Source organism: Mesoplodon bidens, assembly GCF_964165515.1.
Source record: "Mesoplodon bidens genome assembly, chromosome: 14".
Classification (NCBI taxonomy): domain Eukaryota; kingdom Metazoa; phylum Chordata; class Mammalia; order Artiodactyla; family Ziphiidae; genus Mesoplodon; species Mesoplodon bidens.
In genome coordinates this window covers 76,136,123-76,163,741 of record NC_138170.1, presented here as the reverse complement: position 1 = coordinate 76,163,741, position 27,619 = coordinate 76,136,123, and the positions used below count along the sequence as shown (strand labels likewise).

Below are 27,619 nucleotides of genomic sequence, written 5' to 3'. Positions count from 1 at the left end.
TATAAATTTCTAAATTTTCAATTTTATTGTAAGTATGTAGTAATTCACACTTCCCATTCATATCAAAGTAGGGGCTAACAGCAGTGAGAACAGTCATAACAGAACTGGAATTATTAATAGAAAACAGTGGTTTAAAAAAAGGCAAACTGCTGCTGCTTCTGAATCTGCCATGGACTATTTACCTCATTCCCAATTCCACTTCTCCCACCACCACAGACAAATTCATTCTGCATTATACCACCTCATTTTTAATGTACTGAATTAACTAAGCACACTACTTGGAATATATCATGAAGTAATGTGAGATGCAATAGATAATCAATAATATAAATAAGTGAAAAAACTCATTAGGCCATCCATCAAACAATTCCAGATGAGCAAAACTAGGAAGTACTAAGCACAGCACTTCAGATAATAAAATGTGAACACTCAGATTTGTGTTTTAAAAAATCCCTGTGACCTCAATACAGAAGACAAACAAAACGGAGAGAGTAAGAACAGGGGCAAAAGAGACCAGTCCCTAAAGGATAAGGGATTTTTTGAACAAAAAATTTTTTGAACAAAAGCAGTGGCATGCACACCAATGTTCACCGCAGCATTATTTACAATAGGCAAGATATGGAAGGAACCTAAGTGTCCATCAGCAGATAAATGGATAAAGGTGTGATACATACATACACACACAATGGAATATTACACAACCATTAAAAATGAAATCTTGCCATTTGCAACAACATGGGTGAATCTAAAGGGTATTTTGCTAAATGAAATAAGAGGAAGACAAATATCCATATGATCTCACTTATATGTGGAATCTAAAAAACACAAGAAACAAAACAAAATGAAAACAGACTCACAGATTCAGAGAACAAATGGATAGTTGCCAGAGGGAGAGGTCGGGGATGAAATAAGTGAAGGGGATTAAGAGGTACAAACCTTTCCTTTAATCCTCAACATCCTTCTAAGTATTGTCCTTATTTTACAAAAGGGGATATTGAGGCTCAATTAAAAGATACCCAGACTTATGTAGCTATAACTTAGCAGAGCCTAGATCCAAACCCAGGTTGTCAAAACCCAAAGTCAAACCTCTTTAACATCCAGGTTCCTCGTGGTATGAACTGAGTTTAACCAAGTTTGACTATTTATAGGCAGTGAAATTGGATATTAATCTGTTCATCTTCTTGTCCATCCTTTGTTAATGTATAAAACTACATAAAGGATTCTAATGTGGTATGTCCCTCTAATGTTACTATTCAAGCCAATTAAAACCTGGGCTTGCTTTATAAAATTTTACCTTGTGTTTAATTTTCAGAAACAACCTTTACTCTTAATACTAAATTATCAGTAGACTGAGCAGGTTTGGAAAGGAAGGAAGATAAATAATACATTTATGTTGTTTGAAAACACTGACTTTGAAGTGCTCCTGAGATAGAGAGGCCACTAGGCAGTAAAATATATTCTGCAGTAGAGGCAGATTTGGGAGTAGACCTAAGAGAGCCACAGGAAGTATTCTGAATTTGGTCACCAGGGGAACTATGTTTAGTGAGAAACATGTATCTCATTAACTAGTGAATCCAAAACACTAACATTACTGTAAGTATCTACCCTTGACCCTCAGTCATCTGGACTTGTGTGTGTGTGTGTGTGTATAAAAAACTGTGACATTTAATTATGCCTTAAATATAATGCATACTATTGTGGTAAAATTTTGAGTTATTTATTAATTCCTGAAAGTAAGCCAAGTACGGCTTTGATTAATTTTCCTAACTTAGGTCTAAAAATGATAGTCAAAATTTAGGCAGGTTTTACACAAAATTCTACATCTAGGCACTCAGTAAAATATACTCAGTAAAATAAATTTTGGGGAATGAAACTGGTTTTTCACTGTAACCACTTTAATATGCCATTTGTGCTGACTTTTTGCCAGGCTCAATTCTAAATACTTCATACTAATTATAGACAAGTACAGAGATAAAACTCTAACTCTCTCTCTCTATCCCCCCACCCTCACATGTTTAAGAATCCTGTGAGTTAGGGACCATGTTATTTTTCTCCAACTACAGAATACGAACTGAAATTTGCAGAGGTGGTACCCACTTGTCGGAGGTCACACAATACTGGTTCTGTCTTGCACAAAAACATGTTTTTAAAGCAATATTCTACTAATCTCCAAACTTCTTTGTACTTACAGCCATTCAAGGAAAAAAAACAACAACAACACAATTGTAAATACACATTCTCATAGGAAATTATTACTCTGCATATTTCACACAGTAAAAGAACGAGATAAAGTAAATCTAGGTAGTTTCAATATGGTCCCTCTCCACTCATGTACCCATGGAACTCCCTGCAAGGAAGTGCATGTGCCAGTGAACATTTTAAAAGACTACACAGCAGCCGTCTAAAAGCCGTCAGCGAATTTGGACTTTTTTTCTTTTGAATATACATTCCAGAGTAGCTTGTCTTTAAAACACTCGCTTGTAATCGTCTCCTCATGAAATATACAGAGTAGTAAGCACTCACATAAGTTCTGTCTTCAGGGTTTAAACAGCAAATAGTTGCTCTTTCTAGGAATTATCCCAGGATCCTCTCAAGCCCTTTCTCTACCCTTGAGTCCTGTGTTCCGCAATTCCCAATAGTGATTCTTCTCCAGCTCATCTCCACGAGATAATCAGGGAAAAGAAATAACATCATAAAACCTCCAAACATCACAATTTAATTCTTCCAGGTACAGAAGAGTTTGCGTTCTCATGAAACTGGCATTTAGCAACAAATCCAATTTAAGTAATATGTACATACATCTCTTAAACATACTTAAGTTGCTACTTGCGAGGTACCATCAAACGGGTGATAAAAGCCCGATTCCCGAGCCCAACCTCACCCCCCGACCCTTATACCCGCCAAGCCCCTCGTCAAAGCCTAAAGGGCCGTTGGGGCCAGGCGCCGGGTCCCGCAGCCCGAGCCGGGATTGGCAAGCCTCGCCGCCTGAACCGCTCGAGGGCGGAGCCCAGCGGACACACGGGCAAGTTTCCCGCGGCTAAGGAGACCTGTGCCGCCTGCGGAGAGGGCGCGAAGATCCCCGCCGGCCGTGGGCCGGGCCGCCCGGGCCCCCTGGGCCCCCTGGACACTGCCGCAGCTCCGCTGACCCGGCCGCCACCAGGTGGGCTGGGGGCGCCAGCTACGAGTGCGGTGAAGGGGCATGGACCCGCAGCAAGGGAGAGAGACGGCGCGCTCCCTCACCCTACCTCGAACAAGTCCAAGTCTCCCGAAGGAACCCGATCGGCGGGGCGGCCGCGGCGCAACAGGACGCTAAAGCACCCTAGGGACGTCTCGGCGTCGGCCGGCCGCCGTTGGCCCGCGGGGTTCCGCGCGCCCACAGCGGGAGAAGGCAGCAGCGCGGTCGCCCCGGCGCCCACCACGGGACGCTCCGCGCCTGCGCCCCGCCCCCCCTCCCGCGGGGACTCCGCCCGCGCGTGCGCGGTTCGGGATTTTCGCGCCACTGGAGTCTAAGAGGAGGGGCCGGAAGTGCCCCAGGGCGGACAGAGAAAGCTTGTAGAAGCTCGGAGCTCGGCGATAGCGGGACGCGGGGGGCGGGGCGGGTGATTTGCCTAAGTGAAAGTGAAAAAAACTCGGAGTCTCCCGACTTCAGTTCCACCCATGCGTAAAGCGACCGGCTGGGAGCCCGGGAAGCCGAGCGTACGGCCGCGGTCGCGGAAAGGGGACAGTCACTTCCCGGAAGAGGCGGGGTCGTGGGCGAGAAGACGCCGAATTCAAATGCTCCCCAGGAGCTTTCCGGGGCAGGGTGCTAAGCGCCAAACGGTCGAGTTTGCTTGGGGAAGGAAAGAGAAAGTCTTTCCTTTTCTTTTTCTTATTTTTTGAGAAGAGAAAATTTAGAAACTTGTAGACAGTAGTAGTTAGGATTCAGGCCAAACTGGTAAATCACGGAAGGGCGTCTTTCAAAACCAAGGAGGAAGGGTTGTCTCGGTAAGTCCCGCAGAACGGTGGAGAGACGGCACCTCCCGGGTCCTTCCACTGGCTCCTTTGCAGTCTGGGTTGGGGGCGATCTCTGTGTTCGCGTCCCTGTCGCACCCGCCCCTCCTCCCAAAACACCGTCAGAGGCTCCCTTTGGGTCCAGGAGGACAGCGATCCGAAGCTCCCGGCCGGATTCAGCCCTGCTTTCCGAGCTCGGAGTCTCCCCGTCCCTGCGGTTCGCCCCGGCGCGTGGGAGCTGTCCGCCGCGGCTCCGCGCTCTGGCGGCCGTGCCGAGGCCGCTGGGTCCCGAATGTCCTTCCCTCGGGCACCGTGGGGTACACTCCCACGCCTGGTTCAAGGCCATCCTGGGCGAGCCTTCCCTGATCCCCGTGGGCACACTTGGGTGTTCCTCTTTTTTGGTGTTAACTTTGTGTTTTGGAAATACTTCCATTATAGCAGTTATCTTAAGGCATTGTGGTTGTTTATTTACAATCTTTCTTTCCGCTGGCGCGTGCCTACATTGTAAACCCTCTCAATAAACATCGGAACTAAAGAAGTTTAAGTTCCTTGGCTTAGCTTCCAGCGCCTTCTCAACCCGACATTAAGCTACCTCCTCTGTCTTTACACAGCTCTTCACGTGGCATGCTGATGTAGCTACGCAATATACTTTCTATACTCCAAAATCTTCCTTTCTAGATGGAAAAACGGGGTATTTACTGCTAACCCAGAACACCCCCGAAGAAATTGATGTCAAACTTCTGGTCTCCAGTAAGGAAATTCCTACCCTTTTACTTCTAAAGATAATCAAGTATATGTTCCTATCCTGGCCTTTGCCATGATACACATATGACATAGTCAAAATAGGTGAAAACACTACGACATCTGGCCCAGGTGGTCCTTGTGGGTAAAAGATGGGAAGCACAGTTGGGAGGTCTCTGCTTATATGTCATTTCCTTTAAGAAGTCTTCCTTGGCTTCCCTGGTGGCGCAGTGGTTGAGAGTCCGCCTGCCGATGCAGGGCACACGGGTTCGTGCCCCGGTCCGGGAAGACCCCACTTGCTGCGGAGCGGCTGGGCCCCTGAGCCATGGCCGCTGAGCCTGCTCGTCCGGAGCTGCCCTACACTAGGTAGAATACCTTCTTTAGCTCTGTTTACTCTTATAGTTCTCTAGCCTTACTTCTGTGCCTGTACTTGTCACATTGTTATAATTTCCTTTTTATCTCTAATCTCACCTAACCACAGTCCTTAAATGCAGGGCTTGATCTTTCAATATTTTATCTCCAGCACCAAGAAGAATTCTGATAAATAATAGGCATTTAATAAATATTTATTAATAACAAGTAATTTAAGCCTGGGTTATATTATTATTCAAAGTTTAAGCTAAATTCATATGAAAATAAAACTGAAGAAATAATAAACACAGCATTAATTAGTGAAATTATGTGCTAAGTCCTATACAATACAATCCTGAACTGAAATAAGCATTATACAGTTTACCAAACTTTATATGAAATAGAGTCATCTGCATGGGAATTGGGAAATTTAAAGTAGTTCCTGCTTTATTGTTAAAAAAAATTGTTTCTAATGTTTCTGCTTAAAACTGAAATAAAACTGGAAAGCTGTTAGTTTAATAAAATGTATATTTTTGCATATCAAACCATTGACCTCTTTTATGTTCTTTAAATTTGATTCATTAGTGGAATTAGCAAGGTTCTGTGCTTTTCTCACCTCATTCAGTTTTATAATTAAACAATAAAGCTTATTAGCTTTTAAGGAAGTTTTAGGAGCATAAATTGATTTATGGGTACCATATGGTTACATCAAAGGATTTGGTTCTGTTTTAACTTGAAGGGGATTCTTAAGCTCTTTTTTTAAACTAGAAATTCATGTTCTTTCTACCAAAAAATAATATCTGAAATAGAGTGATTTGTTTTTAATACCAAGCTATCAGAATTGGTGATGAGATTCAAAAGATATCAGAATCTTGTAATTCATTTGGTTTAATACCTCTCATTTTGTAGATGGGTTAAATGTCCTCCCAGGGTTGTACAGCTAGTCAGTGTATATCCAAGATCAAAATTTTAGGTTTTCTATCCCACGTCCAATGCTCTTTCACTAAAGCATATAAATTGAAGCCACTAGTAGGCTATAAAGTTATTTGCTATGGGTTGTTCTAACTTCGTTGATTCACATAAGTATTCTTGCATCACATTAGTTCTTGAGAACTATATTAGGAGACTTTTTAAAATATATGTAATATACATTGATTGCATGAGCAGATTGATGTCAATGAAATCATTACATTAAGAAAGATAGGAGTAGAGACTCATCAAATCTTACATCATAAAAAATTTCAAATTTCACCCTATTAAAATAAAAATGGAAGATAAAATTATACACAGTTTGGGGTGAGTTTGCTATGTGTAGCATTTTTAAATTTTACTTAATGCTGAGCTATTTTCAAGCAACCTTTTCAGGTTGCTCATGACCTCATGCAAGAACCATCTGTTCTATCTTTGAGTGTAGTTGTACTTGAATATCTTAAAAGTTGTTGCATTCTGTCCCCTTTTGGAACTTTAAATGCTTTTACAGTCTTACCATTGCTACTTAATATCACTTCAAAGGAAGGGCTAGTGCAAAGAAAGTGACAAGGGATGGGAAATAATAGATCGTGGAAATAGACATTTTAGATTAAGTGCATTCTTAAAACATGGGGAGTTCCCTGGTGGCCTAGTAGTTAGGATTCTGGGCTTTCACCACTGTGGCCCAGGTTCAGTCCTTGAGTGGAGAACTGAGATCCCACAAGCCACACGGCACAGCCAAAAAAACCAAACACACACATGGTGTAATTTTTCATAAGATATTTCACATAATTTTACCCTTTCAGAACTATTGAGGTATTCGTTTAATATTCTGGTTTTACAAGTGATTTTCAAAAGGAGCACAAAGACCTTAGATTGTAGATCTATTGAAGATAATCCTAAAATAGTATTTTAAAAGAATGTATTACACTTAGAATGCTTTGTAATTTTACATTAATATTTTTTGCATTTTACAACTGGCTATAAGATAGCACCACAAATGAAGTAAATTAACTGGTAACAAAGAGAAGTTATGTCACCCTTGAGGAAATTCACTAACCATTACCAAAGAGATGAAGATTTTTAAATATGTTTTAGGTTTTTAAATAAGATCATTGTGACTTCTATGGGGAGGATGATTGCATGGGTGGCGGGTAGTAAAAAGTGGAAGCAGAGAGGCCAGTTAGCCGACTTCAGGCACTAGAAGAGTATCTTTAAAAACGGGGATTTAGGATGTGTTTTGGAGACAGGGGACTTGTTGATCAAGTTGCTGTTAGAGAGTGAAGTAAAGAGAACAATCAAGAATGACTGCTAGGTTTTTGGCCTAAGCAACTGGATATTTGGCAATGACTAGGGATAGAACAGTTTTGAGGAGAGATGATGGAATCAAGAATTAGATGCATATTATGCATCCATGTAAAGATAAAGTAGGAGATTAGATGTTCTTATCAAGAATTCGGAGAAGTTGTCAGATGATGAGGGATAAATATTAAAGAGGGAAAGTGAAGAGAAGTTTCTTCATTATAGAGTATTCAAAGGAGACTCAGCTCTCTGACTCTAAAAATAATCTTCCTGGGAGTCTTTCTGTTAACTTTCTAGTTCTTATGCCTGCCACCAATCCTTTAAATAGTGTTGCTTGGCATAGTTCTAATCTATTATTTTTTAGTTAAAAGTGGTGAAGGCTATATAAAGTCTTGCAGTTATTCAAAAAGGTCTAATGGAAATTCATTAACGGTAAGTTACTAAGAGAAAGAAAAAAAAAAGACTCATTGGGGTATGTTAGAGAGAGAGGCTAGCTCCTAAAAATTGTCCCCTTGGGTCCTATCATTCAGAGAAAAAAGTGGAAAAAAGCACGTTTCACGATAGCAGCAATTATTTCATGGTTATGAAAGAAACAGCAGAGCATTACTACTTTATAGGAGTATGCTTGGGGGACACGAGAGATTTTTAACCTTTTTCAAATGCATTTCAGTTGATATATTGGGACTCTAGGTCAAGGTACCAAAGTAGTTTAAAAAGGAATTGGATGAAGGTGGTCAGAGGTACAAACTTCCAGTTATAAAATAAGTACTGAGGGTGTTGTGTACAGCATGATTAATATCATTAACATTGCTGTATGTTATATGTGAAAGTTGTTAGGAGAGCAAATCCCGAGTTCTCAACACAAGGAAACCATTTTTTAATTTTGTATCTTTATGGGATGATGGATGTGGTAAACTTACTGTAATCATTTCATGATGTACTTAAGTTAAATCATTATGTTGTACAACTGAACCTTAAGCAGTGCTGTATGTCAGTTGTATCTCATTAAAACTGGAAGAAAAAATGTGGTGACCAGGAAGACTGGCAATGAAAGAGACTTTTTCTTCCTAGAAAATGTCATATAACTAAGGAAAGTGGAGAAGAGAAAACCTTAGCTCAGAGATAGTAACTTAATTTTTACTTTCTGGGACCTAAATGATAATTTTGTTACAGACCTTTTTTCTTTTTGCCTGCGTTTTTCATACTAGTTGTGTTTAAGTAGCCATTGTTACAGCTTTGTAGTCTTTGCTCATATTATAATAAAGGAATAGCCAAAATAGATGTCCTAGGTACATATCTGTTCAGCTGCCAGTGCTAGTTGTTCTGTAACATAACCACAGATGCTCATTCTTTTTATTTATGTATGTATGTATGTATGTATGTATGTATGTATGTATGTATGTCTGCATTGGGTCTTTGTTGCTGCGCGTGGGCTTTCTCTAGTTGCAGTGAGCAGGGACTATTCTTTGTGGTGCGTGGGCTTCTCATTACAGTGGCTTCTCTTGTTGTGGAGCACAGGCTCTAAGTGTGCGGGCTTCAGTAGTTGTGGCACATGGGCTCAGTAGTTGTGGCTTGCGGGCTTTAGAGCGCAGGCTCAGTAGTTGTGGCACACAGGCTTAGTTGCTCTGCGGCATGTGGGATCTTCCTGGACCAGAGCTCAAACCTGTGTCCCCTGCATTGGCAGGTGGATTCTTTACCACTGCAACACCAGGGAAGTCCTGGGATGCTCGTTCTTTAAACCAGGTTTATTTCTGACAAAAGAAATTAAAATAACATGAATAAGTTTTAAATGTAATGATCATATTATATTAAAGACATTACTTATGGGATTAGTTAACAGCCCTCTTTGTCTTGCTTAAGGGATCCAATCCAATCTGGGAATCTTAAAATATTAATAGAATCAGTTCTGGGTTTATTTTTATTTTTCCAGGCATGGCTGCCCCAGTGAATAATATATTCTGTTAAGATCCTTAAAAATGTTCCAAATGTGCTTGAAATAGAGGACTACAGTTTTTAAGATTGAGTCTACCTCATTAGTGTTTCTCCAATTTTTTTTCCATCACCCTCAGAAGGAATACAAGGTACATCACTGTCCTGTCTATAAATATGTGTTTGTGTGTGCCATGATAACACTGCACCATGCAACAGTCTTTATTCTTACTATTCATTTATATATGTGTAGTCAGCTTATGTAATGAAACATTAGAGACATGGTAGGAAGGATTGAACTTTAGAGATGGAAGGGCCAGAGAAAAGATGCGCCTTGCCCAAGACCACATAACTCATTCCTAGGCATTCTGGAGGAAACCAGAAAAAGTGAATCTCTTATCCTTAAAAAGACATATTGAAGTCATATTTGATATTCAGGTACTCATAAATATGTAGAGCATTGCTTTTTAATTGACCCATGAACTGTGTCCATATTTCATTACTTAATATTTAGGCAAGACATGAACCATCTAAAGATTTCTAGTTTATTTGCCCAACCCTTTATAGATAGGGCCACATTTTTTAGCTTTTTTTTTAATTTGAAAAGTAATGCAAGCATATAGTTATTTTAAAAAATAAACATGCAAAAAAAACAACACAGAGTAATTTTTCACATCTCTCAACTTAAGTCATCCCTAATAAATAACCTATTTTGTACCTGTTTTCATTTCAAAACTTGGAGACTATTTCATCAGTTCAGGTAGATGTATCCATTTTTATTTGCTGCATCATCTATTCCATTGTTTGAATATACCATAATTTGCTTAAAGATATGTCTGCTGTGCTCATTTGGTTCTTCCCAGTGTCTATTATAAATAATGTTACAATGAATATAAATGTGTAAACACTTAAGAGCATATCTTAAAGTAGATTCCTAGGAGAGCTATTGCGAAATCAGGAGATACCTGCATTTAAAAATTTGACAGCTAGCGTCAGGGTCAAATTTAAATGAACTAGGATCAGTTATGATAATGTTCCTCCAGAGAGAAGTTGCTTAATTTCCTTCAGTAGCAACACATTCCCGTATCCAGTGTGAGTCACAAATAAAAGGAAAGCACAATTATCAATAAGAACTTCCCCCTCAAACTTTCTATTTCTGAATTTTACATGTTGTGGTGGCTAATACTTTATTTTTTTCTTTTCTTTTAAATTTATTTATTTACTTATTTTTGGCGACGCTGGTCTTCGCTCCTGCACGCAGGCTTTCTTTAGTTGCAGCAAGCAGGGGCTACTCTTCATTGCCGTGCACATGCTTCCCACTGCGGTGGCTTCTCTCGTTGCAGAGCACGGGCTTAGTTGCTCCGTGGCAAGTGGGATCTTCCCGGACCAGGGCTCGAACCCATGTCCCCTGCATTGGCAGGTGGATTCTTAACCACTGCGCCACCAGAGAAGTCCTAGTGGTTAACACTTTAAAAGGCTTGTTTCCCTTCATAATAATGCCTTAGGGAATACATGTGCCCCCGCTCTTTTTCCAGAATTTACTACAACTTTTCACTAACAAAGAGATAAAACCTTGACTCTGAATCCATGTCACAGTGCCACCCACGTTCTATCTTTGGGCCTTCTTGATGTGCAATAGACTATATTAGCACTGGAATCACCATTACTACCTAATGCTTTCTTCTCTGTATTTTAATCTATAATTTTCCTTCTAAAGTGACGTATCGGCAAATATTTGTGCAGCTCTTCATACAAAGGAGTGCACAAAATACTACTTAGGGTTACACTGACCACGTTTAAAATTAAGATTCAGAAAAGCTCAGAGAAAATGACAGCTAGCCACATTTCCAACATTTATTTTCTTTGTAGCCATGTACAATTTGAGAACATATGCTTTTACTATGGACCCTGTTAAAGGAATAGACAATACAGTTACATTTTATTTAGAATGGCTTTACATTGTGGTGATAGCTTTTTGTCTTAATATGTCTTGTATCCTACCTTGTGTTTATAGAGTGAATTAAGGTCATTATTCAGATGATACATAGTCAGACTTTTACATAGACTGAATCTTCAATGCAAATGCTACATAATATTTTTTATCAAATAATAACAAAGGAAAAGAAAAACAGCTATAGATGTTTAATAAGGAAAAACTGGCATATAGAAAATACCAAAGCAGGTTACAATAGCAGGGTTTAAGCCAATTTTGTTTTTAAAATGTATGTACATAGAAAAGAGTTTAACATCAGTTTTCTTTGGATAGTGGAACTATAGGTGATTTTAAAATATTTTTCTTTTAAAAGATTTTTTATTTTCCCACAATGAACATGCATGACCTTGCAATTTAAAAAGCCAATGCTCCTTAAAAAAAAAAAAATTATGTATTCCTTCAACTCTTCCTTTTCTATCTCCACCCCCCCACTTTTCCATCAGTTTTCCTTCATTAATCTTTTGTGTTTTTTTGTTTGTGCGTTTGCATTCTTCCTTGCTTTTGTCTTTTTGTTTTTCCTGATTATGATAGAGGACTAGTCCTATTCTCTCTTTAGGTATGTAAATCAAGGAGTGAATTCTCAAGAAGACAAATATGCATTGCCACATCTGTGGATTTTGTACCGTCTCTGCATTTGTTAGCTCTTATTAGATGGGAGAAGCCAATTACCACCTTTTGAGATGGGGGTAATTTTTCCTTTTATTTTCCAAATTTCATGCAATGTTAATGTGACCATGTGAAAAGTTTTATTCTCAGCCACTGCTAAAGACTGCGTGGAAAAGAGGAAAGAATGAGGAGGGACAAGGCAGCCATTGGCATTGGTTACATTAAGTTTAAAAATAACTATTTTTCAGTACTATAGAGAAACATATTTGGTGACATGAGTGGATTTTAAGGACAAATTCAGCATGCTATAATCTGTTAATAACTTTTCATCTGTTAGTTGTGTCAGTATTTTTGAAGCCACTAAGTGTATTACCACCATTTTTAACGTTTCAGGTGTTCTTGATTCATTCGGAAGAGCTGACCAATGGAAGAAATAAGAATACTCTATTATTTATGAATCACCCCACACTAGCTCAGAATACACTGTTTGAATTTCTATTCTGAGCTTCTATGTCTTTTAACAATCTTTTGAAAAGTGTGCTGCAGATAATCACCAGGATGGGAGTGAATGACTTGTGGCAGATTCTGGAGCCTGTTAAACAACACGTCCACTTGCACAGTCTTGGTGGGAAAACCATTGCGGTTGATCTGAGTCTCTGGGTATGTGAAGCACAAACAGTCAAAAAAATGATTGGGACAGTCATGAAGCCCCACCTCAGGTAGAGTAAACGTGCTCAGAATATAAATAGATGATTGCATAAGCAGTGGATGTCTTGGTTTTGTTTCCACTTCATTTCTTTTGTTGTTGCTGTTTTACCTTTTGAGATTTTAAAATGTATTAACATGTCTCGATCTGCCATCTGCATATTGATAACACACATTTGTACCTCGTACCCTTTGAGCTTCAGACTCATATACTTGGCTGCCTATTTAACATATCCGCAAGGATGCTTCGATGACTAAAAGCCAGACATTTGGGAGCCATTCTCCCCCTGTTTTGTCCTCCACACATCCAGTCCATCAGAATGTCTTGCCAGTTCTACTTCCAGAATATACCCTGCATTCACAAACTTCTCTCGACGTCCAGAAGCACTGCCTCAGTGGATGCCAACGTCTCTTATCTGCCCTGCTGAGATGAAATCTTCACTAGTTTCCCTCCCTCCTCTCTTGGCCTCCTTCTCCAAACCATCTTCCACATAGCAATTAGAATAATCATAAATCTCCTTTGCTAAAAGACACACAGTGCTCTCTCAGTCCAGTCTATGTAAAATAAAATCTTAACAAATGTTATTGCATATAACATTTTTGATACTAATGTTCTTGCCATTATGTCATACTGCTATGTTGACTTCTGCTATCAATATATGATGATTCATGTATTATTAACTTTTATATTTCAGGAACCTATTTTTTCGTATCTCATATTTAACACTAATGGATGTAAAACTGGTGTTCGTTATGGAAGGGGAACCCCCAAAGCTGAAAGCCGATGTCATAAGTAAGAGGAATCAGATTCGGTATGGACCTTCGGGGAAAACATGGTCTCAGAAAACAGGGAGATCCCATTTTAAATCAGTCTTAAAGGAGGTGAGCATTCAGATATGATCTAATAATTCTGATTTGAATTATAGAGTATATTTTACTCTGTTAAAGTTTTTCGTTCAGCATCCTTAATACTTATTAACTTCACTGTGACTAGAAGGACAGTGTGAATAGAGAAGGGAGTTTAAGTTTTGGAGTGAAACTCACCTGCGTTCAGATTCTGACTGGACATTAGAAACTCTGAGACAGTGGGCAAGATTTTTAACCTGTCTGCCTCGTTTCCTACTCTGTAAAATAGGATAGTAATACTTTACAGGGATATGGTAAAAATTAGAGAAAATATATCTAAAACAACCGGTACATAGTCAGGACTTAATATGTAACATTTTATGACATCTTCAGCACTTAAAGAATTCCCAGAATAGAGGTCTCATTCATTCATACTTTACTCATTCAGGATTAATGAGAGTTCATAGACAGAATACGTATTTGGCTTTCTTTAGGGCTTTGTAATTTTAAAAAGTACTCAGTTATATTTTAATATATTTATACGTTATAAAATATATATTTTTATAAAAATTTAAAAAGAAGAAAAATCTATAATACGATAAAGTAAGTAAAATGATAGGAAGCTATTATTATCTTGTCTCTTTTTATTTTATTTATTTTTTTATAAATTTATTTATTTATTTTTGGCTGCGTTGGGTCTTCGTTGCTGCGCGGGGGCTTTCTCTAGTTGCTGCAAGCTGGGACTACTCTTCCTTGCAGTGTGTGGGCTTCTCATTGCAGTGGCTTCTCTTGTGGAGCATGAGTTCTAGGCACATGGGCTTCAGTAGTTGTGGCTCGCGGGCTCTAGAGCACAGGCTCAGTAGTTGTGGCGCACGGGCTTAGTTGCTCTGTGGCATGTGAGATCTTCCCCAACCAGGGCTCAAACCCGTGTCCCCTGCATTGGCAGGAGGATTGTTAACCACTGCGCCACCAGGGGAGTCCCCTGTCTCTTTTTTAAGGGTATATGTTTTTAAAACTTGTAGTAATCATGCACAAATAATTTTTATCTGGAGTTTTCACTTAACATACCCATGTTTCCCTGTTGCCATATTCTATTCAAAATCATTACTTTAATGATGGTACAACATGTATGAAGGTATGAAATCATTCCCCATGATTTTATATTGTATTGTATATTGTTTGCTTTTTAGTTCTTCTCTATTATACAGGAAATTATGATGAACATTTTTTGTAAGCATAGCTTTTTCTTGTGATTTTAAGATAAAATTACCCAAAGTAGGATTGATAGACCAAAGTTTAGGAGTGATTTTATAACACTTGCCAATTACTTTCTACCAGTACAGATATGAGATAGGCAATTTCATTGCACCCACAAGATTATTGAATATTAGGAGGTTTATCTTTGTACTATTTAGTGTGGAAAATCGAAGACATTTCTTTGTTTATATAATATGTATAAATACATATAATACATATTTAATATGTATTGTTCTTTTAATGGTGAGATTAAACATTTAACGTAGTTTTAGTCCCTCTCTGGGTAATGACCATCATATCCTTTCCCCACTTACCTTTTGAGGTTTTACTTTTTCTTTTGTTCATATTCTTTATATACTAAGGAATAAACCTTTTATCATATTTGCTTTGAGTTCCTATCCCTGTTTTTCTTTTTAATGTTGTTTAAAATTTTAATTTCTTTTAAAAGGTATTGCATAAATTAATAAGCATTTTTCTCCAGAAATTCTATTTTCTATTTTTATGTGATTAAAAATAATAATTTTCAGTTAGTGACTATTCTACCTTAATGACTATCAGTAATTGAAAAAAATATCTGTACTGAATTCTAATTATTTCTTGTGTAATCAGTTCCTGGAAATATCTATGGTTTACATACTTAAGGCATTAAATACCCAGTATAAAGCAAAAAGGTGTTTATGTCCTTTTGAGAAAATTGCTCTATTCCTATTTCTTTATTTCTCTAATTCTGGTGTTCTTAGGCATTTTGTATTGGTTCAATGTTGCCTGGCCATTAATCATTATCATATTTCTGTACACTCAGTTACTAAGCCTTACGTTATCCTAATCTACTGCCATTTTTAGTTACAAGCATGAAAAGCACACATTAGTCCTCCAACACAACCTCCACCCCACATGATAGAGACTTAGGGGAGAGAAAATTGCAACCAACCTCATCACAAATTCTGTGCTGGTTTTTGAAAAGAGTTGGAACAGAATCTGAAATGACTTTTAAACTCTTGTTGTTTTTTTATGAAAGGATACTTTTTATGTATGGGTAAATTAGAAACAACTATGGTGTTGCAGTAAAGCAGCACCTATAACAAAACTGCCTCTAAAGTCACCCAGCCAGAGTTCTGAAAAGCACCTTTTTTTTTGACATAGTACTTTGTCCTTCTGAACCTTGTCCACCTTGGGCAACATCTGGCAGAGGTTTTTATTACATCATATAGCATGCAAACAATCAGTTAAAGCAAAAGAGATGATATTTTTTCTGTCTCTAGAAACTAGGTAAATAGCCTCTTTTCCTCACCATATCCAGTATTCCTCAGTGATAGAATGAGAGTATCACATACGACAAGAAAGAATGCACTAGGCTGTAAAGCTAAACTATAAGCTACTCAGCTGGGTTAAATTCATAACCCCAAGAAAACCACAAATTGATATAAACATCCTGTACAGACATATGACTTACTAGGAGCACACCAGCAATGGACCCCTGTGTGGTTCCCCATAATGTGAGGGTTTCATCGTACAGGGGAGGTGATAAGAAGTGCACTTTAAGGTCTCAAGCCAAAATTGTGTAGTAGCGTCTTCTTTGGAAGAGCTCATATTGGGCTGATCATCATGTGAGAAGAATTGCTGTCGTTTTACAGATGTAAATGTTAATGTGATTAATTATTATTATGTCAAGATATTTCCAGACTCTTGAGATAATAGCATTGAACAAGACAATGAAAATTGCATAGTCACTACTTTTAAAAGTACTTTTTGAATTAATTTTTTAATCAAATATGGATTACTTTTTAATTGACATTAAAATTTTTACCTTTTCCTTACAGAAAATTTTAAATGAATATAAAAGTAGCCCATCACCAATCTTTAACAATTATCAACTCTTGACCAATTTTGTTTCATCTATACTCCCACCCACTCCTTTACTCCCACATTTTTTTTTTTAACATCTGTATTGGAGTTGCTTTACAATGGTGTGTTAGTTTCTGCTTTATAACAAAGTGAATCAACTCTACATATACATATATCCCCGTATCTCCTCCCTCTTGCGTCTCCCTCCCACCCTCCCTATCCCACCCATCTCCCTCCCACCCTCACTATCCCACCCCTCTAGGTGGTCACAAACCACTGAGCTGATCTCCCTGTGCTATGCGGCTGCTTCCCACTAGCTATCTGTTTTACGTTTGGTGATGTATATATGTCCATACCACTCTCTCACTTCGTCCCAGCTTACCCTTCCCCCTCCCCGTGTCCTCAACTCCATCCTCTACGTCTGCGTCTTTATTCCTGTCCTGCCCCTAGGTTCTTCAGAACCATTTCTTTTTTTTAGATTCCATATATATGTGTTAGCATACAGTGTTTGTTTTTCTCTTTCTGACTTACTTCACTCTGTATGACAGACTCTAGGTCCAGCCACCTCACTACAAATAACTCAATTTTGTTACTTTTATGGCTGAGTAATATTCCATTGTGTATATGTGCCACATCTTCTTTATCCATTCATCTGTCATTGGACACTTAGGTTGCTTCCATGTCCTGGCTATTGTAAATAGAGCTGCAATGAACATTGTGGTACATGACTCTTTTTGAATTATGGTTTTCTCAGGGTATATGCCCAGTAGCGGGATTGCTGGGTCATATGGTAGTTCTGTTCTTTAAGGAACCTCCATACTGTTCTCCATAGTGGCTGTATCAATTTACATTCCCACCAACAGTGCAAGAGGGTTCCCTTTTCTCCACACCCTCTCCAGCATTTATTGTTTGTAGATTTTTTGATGATGGCCATTCTGACCGCTGTGAGGTGATACCTCATTGTAGTTTTGATTTGCATTTCTCTAATGACTAGTGATGTTAAGCATCCTTTCATGTGTTTGTTGGCCACCTGTATATCTTCTTTGGAGAAATGTCTATTTAGGTCTTCTGCCCATTTTCGGATTGGATTGTCTGTTTTTTTCATGAGCTGCATGAGCTGCTTGCAAATTTTGGAGATTAATCCTTTGTCAGTTGCTTCATTTGCAAATATTTTCTCCCATTCTGAGGGTTGTCTTTTCATCTTGTTTTTGGTTTCCTTTGCTCTGCAAAAGCTTTTAAGTTTCATTAGGTCCCATTTGTTTAGTTTTGTTTTTATTTCCATTTCTCTAGGAGGTCCCACGTTATTTTGAAGCAAATCCCAGACATAATATTGTTTTAGTATTTCAATACCTTTCTCTAAAATATAGGGGCTCTTAAAAAATAAAAACATAACCACAATATAATTTTATTATTGCATCTAACAGTTTAATACTAATACTTTGCCATTAAGTATTCAGTGCTCAAGTTTCCAGTTGTTTCTTAAATGTAATAACTTTTAAAATACCTAAATAACTACTATTAATATTTGTGATATAGAAGTAAGTTAAACACTGAAAAAAGCAGCAATAAAAATGTTCTTAGGGCTTCCCTAGTGGCACAATGGTTGAGAGTCCGCCTGCGGATGCAGGGGACGTGGGTTCGTGCCGGTCCGGGAGGGTCCCACATGCCGCGGAGCAGCTGGGCCCATGGGCCATGGCCGCTGAGCCTGCGCGTCCGGAGCTCCGCAATGGGAGAGGCCACAACAGTGAGAGGCCCGCGTACCACAAAAAAAAAAAAAAAAAAAATGTTCTTAGATTTGTTGCACCGACTTTTTCTTTTCAGTGTCTTGATATGCTAGAATGCTTAGGAATTCCCTGGGTCCAAGCTGCTGGGGAAGCTGAAGCCATGTGTGCTTACCTCAATGCCAGTGGTTATGTAGATGGCTGCCTCACCAATGATGGAGATGCTTTCCTTTATGGGGCCCAAACTGTTTATAGAAATTTCACTATGAATTCCAAGGTATTTTTTCTTTCTCTTTTTCAGCATTTGTTTTACACACTACTTTTTTTAAAGGGATTAATTCTTGGCACTTAGCAGTTGCTAAGTAAAATGTTTACTGTTACTAAAAATATCAGTGCCACATAGTTCATTCTCTTTGAAATGTGGATTTGTCTCCTAAGGGCTTGACTTGTTTCACAAGGTTTAATTCTAAATCAGTTTCAACTATATATTATAAAATTGCATACAATATGTATTGCCTTGACCCAGAATTTGCACTTTTAGTAAGCCTCAACAACACCTACAAATATGCAAGGAGAGATATACAAGGATGTTAACTGCAGCATTGTCACTAATTACAAAAATTTGGCAAGCACCCAAATGCCCATTGATAGAGAATGGCTAAATACAGCCACGGTTCTCATGGAGGGAGGTAATACATGGGACATTTTGGTTGTAATTATTCAAGGTTGGGCAAGGGAGACTATGGACCTTTGGTGGATTAGAGCCAGAGAGACTAAACCTCTTGCCAAAAAATTCTGTTATCTTTCTGAAAATGCTCCCAGTATCCCCATTGAGAAACACTGCCTTAGAGTCCATCTAATGTAAGCAATCATTAAAAAGGTATGTATTATTGATATTAAAGATATCCAGTTATATTAGTGGGCAAGAAATATTGCAAAATAGTATTTTTATATAATCCTATTTTTACTTAAAAATAGAGTAATAAATATTTGTATGCATGTGTCAAAGAACATGTTTCTTAGAAGAATATGCCTGATGCTGTTAATGATAGTTAACCTCTGATGATGTAATTACAGTAATATACAATTTCTATAATATACATTTTACAGTGCTTAATTGTACAAGATGAAAATCTACTTTTGTAGACACCAAAAAACAATAAAGAGGAAAAAATGACTACTATAGTTAATTTTTTAAAGCCATTTTTGAAACTATGACTTTATTTCCAGATATTGAAGTGTTAGATTTTATGAAGATTCTGGTGATCAGGATAATTTTAAACTTTTAGGAATAAACATTTAGAGACAGCTTTGACAAATTATTTTTTATAATGTTGTTTTTGTTTAGTTTTTTGAAGATGAAACTGAATCTGTTCTTTCTTCTAGGACCCACATGTTGACTGTTATACAATGTCAACCATCGAGAGTAAACTAGGTTTGGATAGAAATGCTCTGGTTGGGCTAGCAATACTACTTGGCTGTGATTATCTTCCAAAGGTCTGCTGAAATTGTCATATTTATTTACTCTTCATAATGGGGTTTTTTGATACCTTACATGATGCATAAATATGAATATAATATCATATAATTAAGAACCTAATTTAGAATATAGGTGTAATAAACTATTCAGTAACTAAAATAATCAGCATCTCAAGTGGCATTAAACAGCTTGCTCATCATTATACTGAATGTTATAAATGAGAATAGAATCATAACTAGTACCACAGCTTAAATCTCAGTAAACCATTCCTCTAAGAGATTCACATTCATGTTTGACTATCTTTTTAGAGAAATGTAGGAATTACTCTTTCCTTGTCTCATGCCAATATTAGTTTCTCTCACTGTTGTCTGAGTTTTGCATCTCCATTTTAGCTTTCTTTTTGTGCACATGCTCAGTGTTATTGTTACTGTTGCTAGGCAACATGATTATTGGGTTAAGCCATTCACCCTTCCATGCCTCTTAGCATTGCATTGAGTTTTGCTCATGAAAACCTTTTATTTTATATCTTAAGATACACAATATAGTTCCCTGTAACAGGTATAATAGGTGAGGGATGAATTAAGAATTACAATGATGGGATTCCCTGGTGGCACAGTGGTTGAGAGTCCGCCTGCCAATATAGGGGACACAGGTTCGTGCCCTGGTCTGGGAAGATCCCACATGCCGTGGAGCGGCTAGGCCCATGAGCCATGGCCACTGAGCCTGCGTGTCTGGAGCCTGTGCTCCGCAACGGGAGAGGCCACAACAGTGAGAGGCCCGCGTACCACAAAAAAAAAAAAAAAAGAATTACAATGATAACCACATTCATAAATATGATGTTTAAAACTATAAAATGACTTGTACTGTAGCTCCTACTATTTTTATATAGTCCCATTATTATGTTCCTGCTGATCATCTTTGTATCCTTACTAAACCCCTCATTATACTATAGACTCTATCCCCAAGAGAAGTCTAAAGAAGGATGACATATAATTTTTTTTCACTAGAGCTTGGGAGAGGAAAAAATAGTAGGATAGTAAAATTATTAACTCTAATTTCTAGTCTGTGTCACCAGTGACCAAATAGAGAAGTCAACAATTTTTTTTAACTAGTAAGAAAAGAAAACAGGAGGAAAAGAACTGTTAAACAACACAGAAAATAATTATTATAGTTCTCATTCTGAAATAGATTTGTTTCCCATATGTAATTGTATCATAATTAAAGTCTAAAAACAGCTCAGTGTTGAATATAAGAAAAAATTTGCAAACTTGAACTCACAGAAACCAATTTTAGCTGCAATGGTATTATATACTAGCCTTACCTATTTTGATTTTTTGTTTCCTTGCAACCAAAACTGCTATCTATTTATATCATTGTACTTAATGATCTTTAAGTCTCTACTATCATGATTTGCCTAAAAAATTTAATATATAACTAAACGCTAACACATGAAGGGTGACATACAAAATATCCAGCAACTGTTTTACTAAAGACATAGGCTGTAGAGATGGAAAATGCTTCTGGATACCCTCTATTGTGCTATATGTTACCCTTTTAGCTGAATCCTGAGTGTAGGTGGATTGGAAAGGGAATTCATTTTAAGGGGGAGACCCCTTTGCTGGCAGGCACTCAGGGTACATGGGCATTGGCTATTTACTAACCAGTTTAGAAGTATTTTAACACTGGTATGTCTCTCCTGATGCATATCGGCTAAAGAACAGCCTTGCTTACAAAGACATATTAATAAACCTTTATAGGAACTGGAAGACTCCATTTAAACCAGAAATTGTCATGTGAATATACATTTATTTATATATTTTTTGTGTAGGAAACAATGCTTATTTTAATTTTCTTAAGTTATTAATTTCAAGAGTTAACTTAGACTTCTCTTTTGTTCTCTTTGGTTGTCTGGATCTTTAAATATTATATGTTCATATAATCAAATGAACATGCCTTTTCCTGATTACAAATATAACATAAAGTTAGGTCAAATTAAAATACTGTCAAAATAATTAACAGAAAATGAAAGCCCTCTAAAATTCTGTTCCTCCCTCTCCTAAAATAAACAGTCAGTGGTTTGGTATATCACACTCTGACTTTTTTGTTTGCATAAGTTAACAATATAATTGTTATTTAACTTACAAATCTAAATCATACTGTATGCTGTTCTGCAATTTTCATTTTACACGTAACAATGTGTCTTGCACACAGTTACCTCATTCTTTGAGCTACACAATCTTACATTGAATGGACGTCTCACCCTTCATTTATCGATTCCCTAGTGATTAACGTTTGAACTTCTTTTCCCACTTTCTGAAAGGGAGTCCCTGGAGTTGGAAAAGAGCAAGCATTAAAACTTATAAAGATTTTGAAAGGGCAAAGTTTACTTCAGAGGTAATTAAAAATTACTTTTTCTTGTGACATTAGTCTTTTATTCTTGTTGAACTTAATAGTGAATACAAAAAGTATTGTGCTTTCCAAAAAAAGGTTTTGCATTTTTGAGATGATCTGTATTTTTATTTAAAATCAGTTATTTTATTTATTCAGAAGTTTTCCAAAGGAAGCTGAAAAGTATATGTCCTAAGCCATATTTTGTTTTTTTCAATATTATTAGCTCATTACAAACACAAGTAGTAAGATGTCAAATGCGTTTATTTATAACCATGGGTATTTGCCACAGGCTATTTTAGACTATTTCATCAACAAATAAAGATAAACTAACATTAAATTAATTTTATATTTTAAATTACTTTTTATATAAATACTTTGGTACTATATTTTTCTATAAATGAAATACCTGATATGTTGCAAATATTTAATAACACTTGATCAAAAGTTTTATTTGACTGCCCTTTGTTCTATAGCCACAAATTTAGTAATACGTTAATTCTAAGGAATTAACTGTACAATCTGAGGATTCAAGACAGTTAGGATACAGAGTATATTAAAGTTTACAAACTGTGCTGTTTGGTTTTGAAAGCATGTCAGTTATATTTACTTGATGAGGGCAATGTTTTATAAAAATTAATATTTATGATGATAAAGTATGAAATGAATAAAAAGGAAAGGAACTAGGACACTGGGAGACTTAAAATAGTCCTTGCCTCCAGTAGTTATGAGATAGTGAGTACATGAAAGGAAACATTAAGTGGTAGAAATGAAGAAGGGGTGACCATGAGAAAGATTTCGAATAGCCATGCTCTTTCTTTTAGTGCTTCTCTTTCAGCTGTAAAGCTACTGATAGATCTAAGACTTTAATAAACTCATTATTAACATCAGTGATTACTGTTTTCCAAAGCAGAAAAGCAAAGGTATACTTTGGCATGGGGGTGAGTTAAGGAATCATTTGGGAATTGTGAAGAATAAAATAAAAAAGGAAAAGCAAGCAAATATGGCACTTGGCTAACTACAAATCATTCTTATTGAGACAGCTTCAGCAAATATGTACTTTTGGCAACATTTTATAAAATGTTTGCCTTCACGCTTGAAAATAATGAGATTACACTTTGTTATAATTATCTGTCATTCCAATTTTTATTAATTTAGACTAAACTTCCCCCTAGTTATTTTTAATTTTTTTATGTTTTTATGTCCCCAGACTGGGACAGCAACTTCACCACCAAAGGAAAAATAAGTAGGCAGGTGGAAAGGAATAGAATAGCCTGATATTTGAGAACATGGCATTTTGGTGACCTTATTCTTTATTTTTTCTTTTTAATACCATTTTCTTTTAAAGGTTTAATCAGTGGAATGAAAAAATGTGTTACTCTAATTCACAACCAGCAGTTGTTAGCAAACTGGCTCATTGCTCTGTATGTTCCCATCCAGGTAAGCAGACATAGGGAATGATAGCTCTAGAATATTATTGTCTGATACCTATGTTTTCATCTCTGTTCTTATAGTACTTTTTACATACCTACCTTCCTTACCAGATTGGGAACCCTCAGTGTCAGGAGTTGTGTCACATACACACAGTAGGCACTCAATAAATATTTATTGAATGAAATAACGTGATGTAAATGATAAATATAGGATATGTGCAGTTTTGAACTATGTTATCAGATTACTTTGATCCTAAAATTATGTTTTCAATATAGAAATCCATTTTAAGAAAAAAAATTGTACTGATAAATCTTAGGGAAAAATGGAAGTGAAATCATTTGCTTATGTATCAGTGATTTATATTTATATATTTAAAGAATTCTTAACTGTCCTATAGTGCATTTTTATTGTGTGTGAAGATAGTGACTTAAAACTAATTTCTAATACATGTTCACTGTTAAGTAGCTTGGACCCTGTTCATTAGTCTTGATAAAAAAATGATGTCCCTGACATGTACTGGGTTAAAAAGACCTTTTGCTCTCAGGAGAGATTAAGAGATCATGTTAGCTCATCTTTTAAAAGAAATTCTGCTTTATCTATTTGTCTTAATATGTTTTCATTAGCCTTTTAAAATGATGGATGAAACCATGGAAGAAATCAATGTTTTTATAGATAAAATGCCATTCTGTAGTTTTTTTGGTACCTTATAAATGATGATTTAGGTCATATCAGTTATGTAGGTTCTTTGTGTTCTCAAAAGTGTTGAAGGTAGTCATGCTTTCCTTTTACTGGGCACTAGGACCCCACACCCAGGCCACAATCAGAATTTATGTTCCAAGCATAGTTTAAAAATAGCTATATAGTAACTGAGAGCTAGCCACTAGCAGAGGTAATTAACTGCTCTATTCTTTTCATATTCTTTTTTTTTTTTTTCTTTTTTTTTTTTTTTTTGCGGTATGCGGGCCTCTCACTGTTGTGGCCTCTCCCGTTGCGGAGCACAGGCTCCGGATGCGCAGGCCCAGCGGCCATGGCTCACGGGCCCAGCCGCTCCGCGGCATATGGGATCCTCCCAGACCGGGGCACGAACCCGTATCCCCTGCATCGGCAGGCGGACTCTCAACCACTGCGCCACCAGGGAGGCCCTCATATTCTTATTAAAGAAACCATTTCATGAATTATTCTATTAACTAAATAATGTTTTACTAGTAATGTCCTTCTTTTCTTGTATGTAGCTACCACATACACCACAGTTTTCCATTTGAGATTATTATAAATGTATAATTTCATATTACAAATGAACACTTTCAGACAAGGGTAATTTACAGAAAAAAATAGTGTCATGTGATAGTAATAGCTAAAGATCTACTTTATCATAAGAATTATTATTGTGTTCATTACTCTATTTGGCCTAAATGTATTGAAACCCTTCTATAGGCTAGGCATTGTGCTAGGCAGTATTTGTTTTTGAAAATTTGGATAAGGGCAAAAAAAAAAAAACATGTACATAGAAGGTAATTCTAAAAAGCAGTGAAAGTCATACTTTTTGTGTCTCCATGAAGGTTCACGTAAGGATCATGAACGTAATGGATGCAAATTATGTAAAACTGATCGATATTGTGAGCCACATGATTATGAATACTGTTGTCCTTGTGAGTGGCACCGAACGGAACATGAGAGACAACTAAATGCAGTAGAAAACAGTATTAAGAAGTAGGTTTTTTAGGGAGGGTGGGAGGGAGGGAGACGCAAGAGGAAAGGGATATGGGAACAGATGTATATGTATAACTGATTCACTTTGTTATAAAGCAGAAACTAAAAAAAAAAAAAAAAAAAAAAAGAAGTTTTTTATGCTCATTGTTTCCTGATGTGGCCTATTACACACCTGTGGTTGAATTATTTCCGCATAACTTTCCCCCATGTAGATTAATAACATTTCACAAAATCCTTTTCTAGATTCTGTTCAAAAAATAGGCTATCTTAGGAGATAGTAATTTAATAATGTTTCATTGAGAAGCTTGATGACTAGGATACTACACAAGGACACTTTCCATTAACTGAGAAGAGATTAAATGGATGATTTTAGAGTATATCTAAAATTGCCTGATTGTATTAATAACATGTATATAACTTATTTTCAGAAAAGCTTGCAGTTGTGAGGGATTCCCATTCCATGAGGTAATGAGTAATAATTCAACCATGTGTTTATCTCAGAAGCTTTTTTTAAAAGTTTGACATGTCAATTGCTATTTTCTGTTCTCTTGCTAGGTTATTCAAGAATTCCTTTTGAACAAGGATAAACTGGTGATGGCAATCAGGTACCAAAGACCTGATTTATTATTGTTTCAGGTATCTGAAAATAAACTCTTATTTTACAGTGTGAAGTTGGATACTAGGAAGATAAGAAGGGGTAATCACTTTGACTGATCTGAGAGGAGTTTGAAATAGATGGCTCTTGAGTGCACATGTGTTTTTCAGCATTTATATCTAATCTTCATTCCTTTGCCACACAGTAACTATACTTTGCAGCCCATAAGACAAATCACAATTATGCTGTTCTTTACAAGACACCTTAAAGACCATGTACAGATGTATTGTATTCAGGGACATGTTGGGGGAGAGATGCTAATAACCAGAGAATGTAAAGATATATATTGTTGATGTATATTGTTATGGAAGACAGTATATTGTTATGGAAGACAGTATAGTTTACAAATGCATTGGGATTTGTAACCAGTGACCTAAATTTAAATTTGGACAGTCCGTTGCTTACCATGTGACCCTGGATATGTGTTTTCCTCAAAATAGAAATAATATTACTTATCTTGTGAAGTCACTATGCAGATTAAATGAGATTATTTATATTAACCCCTAGTATAGTAACTAGAGAAACAGAGTAGCTCAATAAATTGTAACTACTTGTTGCTTAGCTCAACAACAGTAGTAATAATGGCAACCAACATTCATTGAACATTTAAAATTTGCTGTTATATTTACCACATAACATGTAATCTTCCCTAACTTTATAATGTGTGTGCCAGATTATATTTTACAGAGGGAAAACCTGAGGCTAAAAGAGGTTAAATAATTTAGCCAAATCTAGGAAATATTCTGGCCTTCAAACCCAGAACCCTCACGCTTACATCATTGTGCCATATTGCCTCCTTAGGAGGCTCACTGTTCTTTCTGGGAATATTCTTGTTGATACAACTTTAACTAATGTTATCTCTTAAGGAAAAGATAATATCACCCTGAGAGTGCTGTTTGTCTCCAAGAGATAACAAAATCTTGTTTTATTTTTATTATATTTACAGAGATTTACTCTTGAAAAAATGGAGTGGCCCAGTCACTATGCATGTGAGAAATTGTTGGTACTGTTGACCCACTATGACATGATAGAAAGAAAGCTCGGTAGAAGGAACCCTAACCAACTACAGCCACTTCGGTAATATAAAGAATTGTATGAATAAGTCCCTGTGTTTTCATTGGAATATCTTATCTAAAATATTATTCTTAATATCTTCAGTAGTGGGATATATATCTCTGTGTTTTATAAAAATGGAGAAAAGGTCTACCTGGAATATTAAAAGCTTATTCAGGACTTACAGTCAAGATAACATAGTAAGTTCATGCTTTGACACACTTCTCTGCCTCAAACATATAGTAATAATAGACTATTAAAAGAGATAAATATAAAAAGATATAGATTAACTAGATAATTATTTCTGTGGACCAGAAAGGGGAGAGAAATGTAAAGTGAATGGAGGGACTGAAACTGAGAATTGGTGGCTCTCAGTGAAGGGTATATGATTATTCATTGTACTCTTCTTGAAACTTTTCTTAAGGTTTGAAAATTTTCAAAACAAAAAGTTTTGGGGAGGGCTTCCCTGGTGGCGCAGTGGTTGAGAGTCCGCCTGCCGATGCAAGGGATGCGGGTTCGTGCCCCGGTCCGGGAAGATCCCACATGCCGCTGAGCAGCTGGGCCCCAAAGTTTTGGGGAAAGTATTAAAGAAAAAAGATAAGCTACAAAGGAGTGACAGTCTGCTAGCATACATCTTTCATGAC

At 37.0% G+C, this 27,619-nt stretch overlaps 2 protein-coding genes across 5 annotated transcripts in view; one reads left to right on the top strand and one right to left on the bottom strand.

Annotated features, from left to right (window-relative positions):
- SMC6 (structural maintenance of chromosomes 6) overlaps positions 1–3,442 on the bottom strand; it is a 69,624-nt gene extending 66,182 nt beyond the window's left edge. The window contains exons 1-2 of one of the 2 annotated variants that reach the window (XM_081254066.1): positions 3,246–3,442; positions 2,524–2,658 (exon numbers count right to left, since the gene is read on the bottom strand). The gene's annotated coding sequence lies outside the window, so the exon portion shown is untranslated. The remainder of the gene's footprint in view (positions 1–2,523; positions 2,659–3,245) is intronic. The other variant, XM_081254065.1, reaches the window with a different exon arrangement.
- A 46-nt stretch (positions 3,443–3,488) lies between these two features.
- GEN1 (GEN1 Holliday junction 5' flap endonuclease) overlaps positions 3,489–27,619 on the top strand; it is a 32,071-nt gene continuing 7,940 nt past the window's right edge. Inside the window, exons 1-11 of one of the 3 annotated variants that reach the window (XM_081254067.1) lie at positions 3,490–3,984; positions 12,418–12,600; positions 13,282–13,468; positions 18,356–18,532; positions 19,642–19,752; positions 22,056–22,129; positions 23,472–23,563; positions 25,117–25,267; positions 25,696–25,732; positions 25,823–25,903; positions 26,869–26,999. In XM_081254067.1, the coding sequence (XP_081110193.1) occupies positions 12,440–12,600; positions 13,282–13,468; positions 18,356–18,532; positions 19,642–19,752; positions 22,056–22,129; positions 23,472–23,563; positions 25,117–25,267; positions 25,696–25,732; positions 25,823–25,903; positions 26,869–26,999 (1,202 nt within the window). In that variant the 5' untranslated portion in view covers positions 3,490–3,984; positions 12,418–12,439. The other 2 variants (XM_081254068.1, XM_081254069.1) reach the window with 2 other exon arrangements.